This window comes from Podarcis raffonei, chromosome W, assembly GCF_027172205.1.
Source record: "Podarcis raffonei isolate rPodRaf1 chromosome W, rPodRaf1.pri, whole genome shotgun sequence".
Lineage (NCBI taxonomy): Eukaryota > Metazoa > Chordata > Lepidosauria > Squamata > Lacertidae > Podarcis > Podarcis raffonei.
Genome location: NC_070620.1, coordinates 9,832,393 through 9,845,526, shown reverse-complemented (window position 1 = coordinate 9,845,526; position 13,134 = coordinate 9,832,393). Strand labels below are relative to the sequence as shown.

The window sequence follows — 13,134 nt, the reverse complement described above, 5'->3', positions numbered from 1 at the left end:
TTCCACACGTGAACTTTCCTTTCCCATGAGCTTTGAAGGTGAGCCTCTCCAACTGTCTTTTAAATGGGTGGACTGTTTGGCTGATGAACAGGTTAGACATTTCCTTGCAGGAAGCCCAGAATTTTCTAAGATGACACTACCCTTGACCCTTTGCTCCCCAGCAGTAGAAGTGTGATGTGTGTCTCTTGACCGAGTAAGAGCTGATGACTGAACCAAGACACTCCAGACCAGACTGAAGTCCCAACGGAAGAAGTGGAGAGTTGGAGAGGGGATTTATTTATTTTTAATGTATTGCATTTATATGCCACTTTTCTTGATTCTCCCCCTCCTCATTTGGTCCCCACAACAACCCTGTGAGGTAGGTTAAGCTGAGAGGCAGTGACTGGCCCCCAAGGTCACCCAGAGAGCTTCATGGCTGAGCAGGAATTCGAACCCTGGTCTCTTCCAGATCCTAGTCCAACACTCTAACCCCTACACCCAATGTCGGCAACCTAAGGTCCATGGGCCGGAAGTGGCCCACGAAGGCCGTTTAAACGGCCCACAAGCCACCCCCAAACCAAGCCGCCCACTCAGCGAGTCCCCGCGTGCTGTGCTAAACCGGCGCAGTGTGGCGCGGGGACTCTCTCCCGCAGCTGCAGAAATTGCTTCTGCGCATGCCCAGACGCCGGAAATTGCTTCTGTGCAGGTGAGATTTTCAGCATCTGGGCATGCGCAGAAGCGATTTCTGGCGCTGCGCTGCCCTCGTCCGGCCCACGGAGGATCTCCACAGGAGTGATCCGGCCCATGCCCGGTACGCCTTGCCAACCCCTGCCCTACACCACACTCTGGTGATGCTGGGTCATGTATGTGGTGGCTTAGTCCCCTTTCTTCTGCCCAAATGTCATTGCCAATAAATGCCACGACTCCACCCCCATGCTGGTTTCCCCTGTGCTGCTTTGGTGAGGCCACGTGGTGTAAGCTTGGACTGGAAGGTGAAACTGAACTACACTGAAAATTAATAGGGGCATAGGACAAGGATAGCCTGACCACCGTAGTCCATGTGCTGGTAACCTTGGGGCTGGGCTACTGCCATGCACTCTGTGTGGGGCTGCCCTTGGGCCCAGTGTGGAAGCTGCAGATGGTGCAGGATGTGACGTCCAGATTGCTGATGGGGTCACCTGGCAGACAATATGTGACACCCTTGTTAAAACAGCTGCACTGGCTGCCCATCTGCTACCAAGCCAGGTTCAATGTCCTTGAAAAAATTTACAAAGTCCGGATCAACTTTGGTTCAGCGAACCTCGGGATCGCCTGAACTCTTATATTCCAGCTCAGCCATTAAGATAATCTGCAGGCACATTGCTGGTCATTTCATAAGATGGGGAGGCTCATTTGACAACAAGAAACCAGCCATTTAGTGTCAAAGGCTGGTCCTGTGGAACACTCTGCCACTAGAGATTCAGCGGGCGCCTTCTGTGCCAACCTTTTGAACACCTGCTGAAAGCTTTTCTATCTTCTATTGCTTATGCAGGCAGCTAAGAATATACCTTCCCACAGTAGCTATCTGGTTTTAACTTTTTAAATATGGTTTCATGTGGTTTTTATTGTATGCGCAATTGCTCTGCCTACTTTTGCCTCTGGCCTCATCCAGCAACTGTGCCTGAAGGTTATCCAGAAGGGATTGAAAAAGTTTCCACACCCCTGCCTTGTACAGATGGCTGAGAGACTTGGTGATCTGATTGTTTTCTGTTCTGCTCTGAAGCATAGAATTTTTACTTGATAATTATCTGTGGTGTTTGTTTTTAGGATGTTGTTCATTGCTTAGAGATTTTCTTCTCTAAAGGTTTTTACTGAAGTAAATCAAACAGATCAATACAATAAAAAAATCCTAGAAGTGCAAAAAGGCAGCACAGTATATCTGAGAGAGACTCAATATTTGGTTGGTGAGGCACTTAAGACTGCCAGGAAAGCCAAATTTCACGTTGTAAAATGGAGAGATGCGCCCTGTGTGTCTGTGTTTGTTGCATGTAAGATGAAATCCCACCAAACAGGGTATGTCATAAGGGAAATGATTTGATATTGCTTTATATATCTTTGTAACTTTGTACTAATATAACAACTGAGTATTTTAGTAATATTTTGTTTGAGTTACCTGGTTTTTGTACATCACTCACAGATATTTTTAATATATTAAGTGGTGTAGAAATTAAATAACCAATAATCAATATACATGATGCAAATAAATGACGGACAGCCTGGTCCCTGCCACAACCAGGCCACGGAGCTTCTGTTACTTCCCGCCCAGGTCTGCACCAGATCACCATGACCAACACCTGGTATGGCTACAGTTCCCTCCAGCGCCATCTCACCAGTGGCAATGCTGTGCTCAAGGATGCAGCAGTGTCAGACGGAGGCAGGAGGTAGGTGAATCAGGTCATTGCTCAGGCCTTTCCTACCTGCCCCAACCTCCTGATTTATTTTTCACCTAGCTCCTTTAGTACGCTGCAGCTCATCAGGCCCTGGAGATTTGAATTCATTTAAAGTAGCTAGGTGTTCCCTTACCATCTCTTTTCCTGTCTTGGACTGCAGCTCCCTCCATTCATCATTGATTTGGTTAGCACCAGGTTGGGCATCACTTTCCTTTTGGGTGAAGACAGAGGCAAAGTAGGTGTTGAGTAGTTCCGCCTTCTCTCTGTCGCCCAATAGCCTTTCCTCTTCTTCTCCATGCAGAAGACCCTCCACTTGTTTGTTCTTCCTCTTACTTCGGACATAGCCCCCAACCCCTTTTTTATTATTTCTAACCTCTCTTGCAAGGCTGAGCTCATTCTGAGCTTTAGCCAGCCTGACTTTGCCCCTGCAACTGTTGGCTACTCGTGCATACTCCTCCTTAGTGATTTCCCCCTTTTGCCATTTCTTGACTCTCAGCTCATCTGTAAGCTCCTTATGCAGCCACAGTGGTTTCCTTGGATGCCTCCCACTTTTCTTTCTTGTTGGAATTGTCTGCAATTGGGGGTCTTCAATATTTCTCCTTTTGGAAACTTCCATCCATCTTGGACTCCCTTCTCTTTGAGTATTTCTGACCATGGGATCTCACCCAGTAGCTGCTTAAGCTTTTTAAAATTGGCCGCCTTAAAGTTCAGAGTGCATGTCTGACTACACTCAGCTTTCCCTTGCCTCTGTATCATGAAACCCAAGAGGACACGATCATTTCCTCCCAAGTTTCTGAGCACTTCCACTTCATCAATCATCTCCTCCCTGTTGGTGAGGACCAGGTCCAAGATAGATGATCCCCTTCTTGCTTCTTCCACCTTCTGGGAAATGAAATTGTCAGCGAGGCAATGGAGGAATTTGTTGGACCTTACATTCTTGGCAGAGTTTGAGTTTCAACAGATATTGGAGAAGTTGAAGTCTTCCATGACCACTATATCTCTCCTCTCCTCTGAACATGTGCAGAGGAGGGCGACCAAGATGATTAAGGGTCTGGAAACTAAGCCTTACAAGGAGTGCTTGAAGGAGCTGGGTATGTTTAGCCTGGAAAAGAGGAGACTGAGAGAAGATATTATAGCTATCTTCAAATATCTTAAGGGCTGTCACATGGCTTCTTTTCTCCTGCTCTGGAGGGCAAGACTCAAACTAATGGCTTCAAGTTACAAGAAAGGAGATTCCGACTAAACATCCATGACAGATGGCCACCCAACCTCTGCTTTAAAACCTCCAAGGAAGAAGAGCCCACAACCTCCTGAGGGAGACCGTTCCACTGTTAAACAGCACTTTACCATCAGAAAGTTCTTCCTGATGCTTAGTCAGAATTTCTCCTTTCTTGTAACTTGAAGGCACTGGTTTGAGTCCTCACCTCCAGAGTAGGAGAAAACAAGCTTGCTCCCTCTTCCATGCGACAGCCCTTGAGATATTTGAAGTTGGCTCTAACATCTCCTCTCAGCCTCCTCTTTTCCAGGCTAAACATACCCAGCTCCTTTAACTGTTCCTCATGAGACTTGGTTTGCAGACCCTGAATCATCTTGGTTGCCCTCCTTTGCACACCTTCCAGCTTGTCAATATCCTGCTTGAATCCTGCTTGTGGGCTTCCCATAATAGGCCACTGTGAGAACAGGAGGCTGGGCTAGATGAGCCATTGGCCTCATCCAGAAAAACTCTTCTTGTATTATTATAGCTCAGGTACAGTATTTGTGTGTGATAAGCAATAGATTGTGGACCACCCTTGTGTGGTTTTTTGGGGGGTGGACACAAGGTGGCGCTGGCACCATTTGCGTTTCAGATAGGGAGGCGGAGCTTCTGTGGGCATGGGAACAGCAAAAATGGATTATCTGCTAGGCAGGTGTGTGAGAGTGAGTGTGGCTAGTTCACTCTTTGTATTAATTAAAACAAGTACTAGGCTGGCTAACGGAGAAGTTCAGGTCTGCCCAGGCAAAGATATTTGCGTATGTTAGCAATTTGTTTTGCAGCAAAAACACCTTAAAGGTTTATTCTTGTATCTAATGCAGAGGGAAGCTCATGCCATAACAAATCTGTTTAGGTGCCACGAATCTCGGCAGTGTTTATCTTAAGAATCTGCAGCCTGGCTTTTTCCTTAAAAAAATAATAATAAAAAATCTTCAGGACACTTTACAGAATTCAGTATAAAATCACAGCAGGAAATAACAAAAGTTTGCTACAAGAATCCTCAGAACAGCAATGAGCATTCATGAATTAGGCAGAACTGTGGATGCAGCACACCTACTAATACAAAGGAATGACTACTAAAGCTCAAGTGAGCAGAATGAATTTGGCCCTGGAGTCTAAAAGTGAGGGTCATCATGGCACCTCTGCTGCTTGTGGAACGCTCTCCCCGGGGAGGTGGTGCCATCGTTACATATCTTCAGCGCCAGGCGAAAACATTCCTTTTAAACAAGGCTCTTACCTATCTATGCCTTTTACAGTAAGTGGGATGTATTAATGTATGCCCATCCCTGCCATATTTTAATGTATATATGTGGGTTTGTTTGTTGGTGAGTGGTTGAGTTGCTTTGGCAAAAAACAAAACAGAAGTGTTTACTAAACAAACAAACAAACAAACAAACAAACTTTTTCCATTTCTGCCCCAGGTACTTGAGCACCCAGGCAGGCTCCTCCATCATCTCCTCCTCTCTGGTCAGCGACTACGAGGAAATCAGCACCAGCGTGCATTACCGCCTCTGGCACCGGGTCCAGGTGAGACTTTGCAGTCCAATCCTGCTGCAAATGGGCATCTTTGTGGATAAACATGTGGAGCAGGGCAGAAGAAGGCAATGGTTGTGGAAGGGCATGGAGTACGTGGAAGAACCATAGCTCATTGACAGAGCAGAAGGTCCTGGGTTCGATCCCCAGCCACAGATCAAGGTACGGCTGGAAGAGATTTCTGCTTGAAACTCTGTCAGTTGGTGTGGAGAAGTGGCTCCCCCACTTTTGGGGGCCACTGCCCCCTTGGTTTCATCAACTCATCCCCAGTGACTTTACTCTACCTTATAAAATGCATCATTCAGATTAGCAGTTTGCACGACCCACTAAAAAAAGATCACAACACCATCAAACAGTGTTGATTTCCCATTTGTTCAAAATGCAGTTGCAACTAGTAAGTTTCATTAACTCAGCAAAACGGATGAACTTGAATTGATCCAGTGATACCAGCGCTTCAGAGCCTGATAGTCACTTACACTTCCAATGCCCCCCTGCTGCCCCCTTACCTCTCAGTGCCCCCCCCCAGGTAATTCCACTGCCCCCCGGGGCGCTACTGCCCACTTTGGGAACCTTTGAGCTAGATAGATGGAGCAAAGGTCTGGTAACTTGCTATGTTCCTGTGAAGGGACACTGGTGCAGACCAGGGCTGCCCAAGATGTTTTGCTGCCTGAGGCAAAGGGTAAGATTGTGCCCTCCTCACATTCCTCACCCAGAAGGTGAGTGGACCGGCAGGTGAAACAATGAGAACAGAGTCTGACCTCACACTTCAGAGAAGCAGGCTAGCTTAGGATGGCCAATGCCAGGCCAGGCTGTGAGGCACAGCCAGTGGCTTCAGGAAGAATTGCTGAATAATAATTTATTTATACCCCGCCCATCTGGCTGGGTTTCCCCAGCCACTCTGGGCAGCTTTCAATAGCATATTAAAATACAATAGTCTATTAAACATTAAAAGCTTCCCTACACAGGGCTGGAGGCTGTCACTGCAGCTGCAAGAGGCTGCCACCTCACTCTGGCTAATGACAGGGACGGCACTGGTCGAGAATTACTGTTATGCCTATCGGCTTGGTTGCTCGAGAGCGAACAGGCAAGATCCCTCACTGGTCTTTTCAAAGGCTTTATTATTGGTGCAAAACATTTACAGTGCAGAGCGCCTCAATTTCATTTCTTATTCACTCACTAGCAGAATCTCAGAGTGGGCGGTCCTTAAACTTTCCCCAGCAGAGTAGTCTCTTGACCCCCAGACGACGCCTCCCCTCTCTGTGCGAAAACCTACTGCGCAGTGAATGCTTGGGTAAAGGGGGACCTCCCTCCCCCCCGCTTTGCTCAGGCACGGTGTCTTGGCTCTTTCTTGCATCCTCCAAGCCCTGCAGCTCTTCCCCACTAGAGGCGGGGCTTTCCTCCTCCGCTGAGGAAGTGCTGCTTCCCACAATCTTTGGAGGCTCTCTGTAATCCAGCTGCCCTTCCACCTCTCGCCTCTGAGCTGATGGCAGTTCCCTGACAATTACCATATGACTTTTTTAAAAAAGAGTAATGTGTTTTTGTGCACATACCCCAATCCTATGTTTGTGGATGACATGGAGGGTCAGAGACAGTCCAGGAGGGAAAGAGCCCAGTTCCTGCTTCTCAGAATCTGATGCCTCTGGGAAACCCCCAAGCAGGGCATGAGGAAATTTCCCCCTTCTGCCGCTGCAGCCCAGCAATTGATGTTCAAAGTGTGCCACTCCTGACCCTGGTTTGCATATGCCTTGGGTGTGGAACTGGATCCAGCCAGCAGCCTAGAGCCAGGACTCTCCCTCCCTCTGTGGGTCATTTTGGTAGGAAGGAGGAGCCGCCCACCAGTCAATTGCCTAGCATCATAGTGAGAGCCAGTATGGTATAATAGAGCGAGCGTTGGATTAGGACCTGGGAGACCAGGGTTCAAATCCCCGCTCTGCAATAAAGCTCACTTGGTATGTATGACCTTGGGGCAGTTGCTGTCTCTCAGCCTAACCAGTTGCGCAGACTGGTTGTGGGTATTAAATGGGGGAGGAGGAGACCCGTGCGCAGCACATTGAGCTCCCTGAAGGAAAAGATGATATATACTGTAAATGTAAAACAAATAAATGAACGGCTGAATGGCAGGATTGAGCCTGGCAGCTTGTAAAAGAAAGTTCAGGGTTCTTCCTCTGGAAAGGAAATATTATGAGTGCAGTCCCAATTCTCCATTTTCAGAGCAGCCCTTTCAGTGTTTATATCTCTTGCATTCTGTGATGTTGGGGAGATGGCCAAGTGGGTGGGGCCAAATGAGGATGTCTCACAAAGCCTAATTAGGCCCACAGGTAGAGGTTCCATAACAGGAGTATACAGCCATTGTGGTTGGTAGCCGTGGGCAGCCTTATCTTCCTCTGTGAATTTGTCTAATTCATTTTTAAAGCTCTCCATGTTGGTGGTCATCCCAAGGTGGTGGTGAGCCCTTTTATTATTTATTTATTGCATCTATTGCATTTATGTCCCCACCTTTTCCTCCATGGCACTCTAACCACTACACGCCCCGGCTCCCCTTCCTCAAAGTGGCCCATGTAGCTGCAGGGTGGCTGCCTTTGTGTAACAGGCCACGTCCCAGCTGGTGCTGATCGTGGTGTTGTGTTTGAATTGGCAGTGATCGAGAAGGTGGAGTTACCCCTGTTGTTTTGAGTGGATCCCCTTTGGGGCTTGATCCAGAGCTGCTTCTCTGTAGGGCTCAAGGCTTCCACTGTTTCCGTCCCACCGCAGGCTCTGCCAGACCAGTTTGTGGAGCCAGTGTGCGCCTTCTGGAACTTCAGCAGAAGGTAGGTAGCTCAGGAAAGGAAACCTCTGTCTTGGCTGCATTACGAAGGGAGCGATGGAGAGTGGAAGATCTTAGTGGGCATGGAAGCTCAGATTGCGGGTGGGAGGGCAGCAGTCTGTAGGGTGGAGGGCCATAGAAGCATAGAGCTGTAGAATTGGAAGGGACCCCACGGGTCATTAGTCCAACCCCCTGAAATCCGGGACTCACAAGTAAGGGATCCCTGACAGATGACCATCCAACCTCTGCTTTAAAATCTCCAGTGAAGTAGAATGAATGAACGGATCTTTATTTGCATCAGCCATCGGCCATAGCAATAATACAACCATAGGATATACAAAAAATAAAAATAAGAAGTCAGCTATATAAAATACATTTTAGGGTTTTGAATCAATAGTCAAATAGTGGATCTTATTCTAATTGCCCCAGCTAAAAACCTTGCAACCTTTGCTGTCACCCCAGTGAAGCAGAGTCCACCTCTTTCGGAGGGAGTCCATTCCACTGTCAAACAGCTCTTACCATCAGAAAGTTCTTCCTAATATCTTGTCTGAATGCCTTTCTTGTAATCTGAATCCCTTGGTCTGGGTCCCACCCTCCAGAGCAGCAGAAAACAAGCTTGCCACATCTTCTGTGGGAGAGCATTTCAGAGGAATATCACTCTCTCATCTCCTTTTGGTCTCCTCTTTTGCAGGCTAGACAGACCCAGCTCCAATGCGGAAGTCTGAAATATGGGTCCATAGTTCCTTCCTGTAAAACAGAGCTTTCCAAACTGTGTTGTGACACATTAGTGTGTCGGCTGCAGTGCGTAGGTGTGTCACGTGAATGTTCCCCACACTCCTCACGGGACTGGAAAGGAGTTAGTTTCATCTCCAGTTTGCTAGTAAAACTGAATTACTGTGTCTCGGAATGATGACGCATGTCTAAAAAGTGTGTCACCAACATGAACAGTTTGGGAAGTTCTGCTGTAAAATCTCTGGTTATGGGGTCCACAGTATGGCACCTCTGGACACCCTCAGATGGGGAAGAAATTTGACTCGGTTCATATTTAGAGGCAAACATACCTGATTAGCAGTTTCTGAAACAATATGCAAACCAAAACTCAGCTGCTCTTCGAAATCCAGACTTTTCATAATTTTTTGCAAAGCAGTTCTCCAGACAAGTAATTAAATAAATACATATACTTGGGTTAAAAGTGTGAATAAAAATGCACATATTAGTGGAAATAATATACAAACATGCGCTGTACTAGAGAAAATAGTTTTGCAAAAATGGATTTGTCAGCCAGAATTGCATACACAAATGTGTATGTCAAGAGAAATTTGCACTAAAATGGCTGATAATTTCTCATGAGGACTTTTTCTAAATAAAACGAAATTGCAAAGTCATGTGGAGGGGTGGAGAAAGGAACTCACTGATGGAAAAATGCGAAACTGACATTGAACGGTTCACTCATCCCTGCCTTGGTGCCCACCAACACCCCCTGCCCCTCTGAGGTTTTTTTCCTCCCCTTTAAATTGGGTTTTTATTGACTTATTTATTTGAATTTGTGTTGATGGGAAGATGTTGCCATGTGTCAGGGAACTGCCATCGGAGTCTGGAGGCGGAGGGAAGGCTCCAGAGGGATGTGGAGAGGGTCCTAGTAGGGAGAGAGGCAGCCCATCTACGGGGGAAGAAAATCAGCGTAACACCAGTGGAGAAGGGGGGCATTCTGTTCACAATAGGATTCCACAAGGCAGACTTAGCTTAGAAAAGTAGCATATACCTGGAAACTATCTCATAAGAAGACAGTCCCTTTGTCATTTCTTGGCTGGAAGCCAAGAGGGTATCTTTGGCTAAGCAAATGCTTCTTCTTCGATGCATGTAGTCAAAAGGAGAGAGATGGCTGCCCTGCCCTATGCTTTTGTCATTACCTGCTCAGGTGAGGAAACACCCACCTCTAGTCACATGCAAAGGAAGTCTGTCCCAGCCCAGAAGGAAACAGGAAGTTTACCTGCTGGCTGAACAAACATTCCTCCCCATGTGTAAACATGTTCACTCTAGGAATGTTGTACTTGACTGCTTTTGTGTTTCACATCCCACACAATGCCCTCCCCCCCGCCTTAATGGGAAAAGTGCTTATAAACACATACATACAAAAAAACCCCAAACAGATTTATTTCTTTAAAAAGATCAGCGGCCGCAAGAGCAACTAAAATGGTTATATCCACTGATCTGACACATAAAGACACCTGCACTTAAGTTATTTCGGGGGGAGACCCTTATATCAACTTATATGCCAAATGATCTTACGCCTTCACAAAAAATCAGGTTTGGATGGTCTTTCAGAATTAAGGGCAGAATCTTAATGTTTAAGGGTATCAGAAGACAGTGTCCAGAGGTCCAACATTTTCTTCATGGTTTCAGCCAACCCACAGTGGAGGAGCTACAAGTACAACTCCATCTCCTCGGACAAACAGCATCGGAATACAGTGGTACCTCGGGTTACATACGTTTCAGGTTACAGATTCCGCTAACCCAGAAATTGTACCTCGGGTTAAGAATTTTGCTTCAGGATGAGAACAAAAATCGTGCTCTGGCAGTGCGGCGACAGCAGGAGGCCCCATTAGCTAAAGTGGTGCTGCAGGTTAAGAACAGTTTCAGGTTGGACTTCTGGGTTAGCGCCAACGGCTAATGGTGGATTCCCTCCGAGCTCCGGAGGGAATCGGCTCCACAGGATCAGGGTCGTACCGCTGCGGCAACGCGGAGACCCTTAAAAATCACAGGCGGAGAAGCCTGTGAACCTGGTGACTCGGCGGGCACCATTTGCGCCCCCCGACCTGCGAAGGAGCCTTTTTAAAGGCTCCAGAACGGGGGACGGGGTGAGCGGCGCGGTGCTGTGAGTCGTCTGCTTCTCCTGTGGAGTGAAGCCGTGCTGCCATGGCCGGAGAGCGCTGACTTCTTCTTGTGATTTGGACTTCAAAATAACAACCCGTGAGTAGTACGGAAATTGGATTTTTAAAGAAAATTTTTCGGTGAATTAGGTACGATCGGGGGAGGTGTAAACAGGAAGTCAGCCTCCTCCTCCTGTAAATAATCTAAAGCAAGGACCTGCTAACTAAGGTCGAGAGAATTTTTTCTTTTATCATTTGGCAAAAGACATTAATTTCACGATTTGGCACTAGAAGAAAACTTACTGGAGGATAAGAGCTAATTTTGGGAGCTGAAGTGCCACCCCCCCGGACCCGGGAGTGATCCGCGAGAGAGCCTGTTGAAGGTATTGGAAGAGTTTGACAGCTGTCAAATTAGCTGTCAGACGGAAAAAGAGAACTTTGTTTCTGTTGCTTCTGCTGGCTATACTTGTTACAATTTGACTATATTTTGTTGAAAACAAGGAAGAACTGATACAAACTAATTTGATTTTTGGATTTGAACTGGAAAGAACACTAAGTAACCAAAATCCCTCTAGAGGGGGTTTTGGGACATTACAAGAATGGCTGAAGGAGGGGAAATTCAAGCTGAACTGGACAGAGTCTTTGTTCTCTTGGGAAAGTTACAAGGCCAAATTGATGTTTTGGCTACAAATGTTACAACTCTGAACTTAACAGTAAACAAATTCATTGACTCTGACAAGGAATTGACTCAGGAAGCTCATGCAGCTGAACAAGAAGAGAAATTTGAGAGCTTTGAAAGTGTGAAGAAAGAGATATATGTTGTTCCTGAGAAAAAGGAAGGAGGAGCTGTAATTTTACAGATGATAAAGGAGAGCCAGAGGCCTGGCATGATGGCTGCAAAGGAAAATAAGAACTCAATGGTGAAAATTTGGTTTGAATTGGAGACTTAAGAATGGAGAGATCTTCTTGTGTGGAGATCTGAAGACCTAAGGATTACAAATCTGATTAAGGTGGAAGTTGGAGCTTTCGGGACATTTGGACTTAAAAGGAGTAAGAAACAAGACTTAGGCTCCACTTTTAAGTATGGAGGTCTGGTTGGAAAAAATATGGACTTTATTGGACTAGAGCTTCTCCGAGATTTGGTGTTTAATACTAAGGACTATCCAAAAAGCCGGCAGAGAGGAATTGAGAGAGAATTAAGAGCCTCGGACATGAGATCCCCAGGCTGAGAGTAGATTGACTGATGGACGATTATTGGGGATTGGAACCGGGAAAGGGGGGGGTGGAGTTTGGGAATCCAAAGGGTGCACAATTATAACTTGTTTTGCTTTTATTTTGTTTTGTTATTTGTATGAGAATTGAGGAAATCGTGGAAGGGAATTTAGGTCGACTTTAGAAAAAGGCTTTAAGAATAAGCACAGATGTATAATTATTGATGTTTATAAGTTAAAATTGGTTTTTCTAAAATGAATGAAATATAAAAAGGTTAAAAATTGGGGACAAGAACTTGTTGAACCAACAATTTGAACTGGAATACAAGAGGGGGAGGGGTGGGGAAGTCAGGGAAATATGTCATTGAAAATAAGGACTTTGAATTTTATGTGTTTTTAAATTTATTTGTTTCGTTGTTGTTTTTGTTTTTTGTTTTTTGTTTTTTGATTTTTTGATGTATTATAATGGAAAAATCTTAATAAATATTATTATTATTTTTAAAAAAGAACAGTTTCAGGTTAAGAACGGACCTCCGGAACGAATTAAGTCCTTAACCCGAGGTACCACTGTATTCCTTTTGGTAGATTTATAAATCTCTTCATAGGTTTCTTCATCCATTTCTATTGTTGTCACAGTCTCCTCAACATCACCCAAAATCTTATTTAAGTGCTGGTAACAATCAAATAATCTACCTCGATGTTTTCGGTCATTTCTCATTTTTTCATCAATTCGTTCATCAAGACTAAGCTTGATGAGATCCAAGGGCTCTTCTACAGTATTTGTGGTTTGTTGCTGCTCCACCTCGTCCGCCATTTTTTCAAAGCCCCTCCAATGCTTTTTTGGAGGTGAGGCCAGAATTCTGTGGTTCTAGGCTGAGTGTTGGAAGTGAGAGGGAGGGAGGAGAGATTTTGGCAACACCCCCAGAGGGCCCGCTGTGTCTTCCCAGTTACTTTAATTTTTTTAATTTTTATTTACGGCTATTAGCCCATAAAATATGTACAAACATAAAAACACAGAGACATAAAAACCGATATATCCGACAACAGAAGGTGAACA

At 45.7% G+C, this 13,134-nt stretch overlaps 1 protein-coding gene across 1 annotated transcript; it reads right to left on the bottom strand.

Annotated features, from left to right (window-relative positions):
• Nucleotides 1-10,395: 10,395 nt before the first annotated feature.
• LOC128406090 (U6 snRNA-associated Sm-like protein LSm3) lies at nt 10,396-12,891 on the bottom strand. Its single transcript, XM_053373133.1, has 2 exons — nt 12,650-12,891; nt 10,396-10,462 (listed from the first exon to the last, which is right to left on the bottom strand). The coding sequence occupies exons 1-2, from the start codon at nt 12,889-12,891 to the stop codon at nt 10,396-10,398; spliced, it is 309 nt and encodes a 102-aa protein (XP_053229108.1).
• Nucleotides 12,892-13,134: the final 243 nt, after the last annotated feature.

What these genes read in the sequence shown, in the direction of transcription:
- LOC128406090 (XM_053373133.1), bottom strand. Translation starts at nt 12,891, where the DNA reads ATGGCGGACGAGGTGGAGCAGCAACAAACCACAAATACTGTAGAAGAG. An exon ending in TATAAATCTACCAAAAGGAA is followed by an intron (nt 10,463 to 12,649) that starts TACAGTGGTACC and finishes GAGGTACCACTG; the next exon opens with TATTCCGATGCTGTTTGTCC.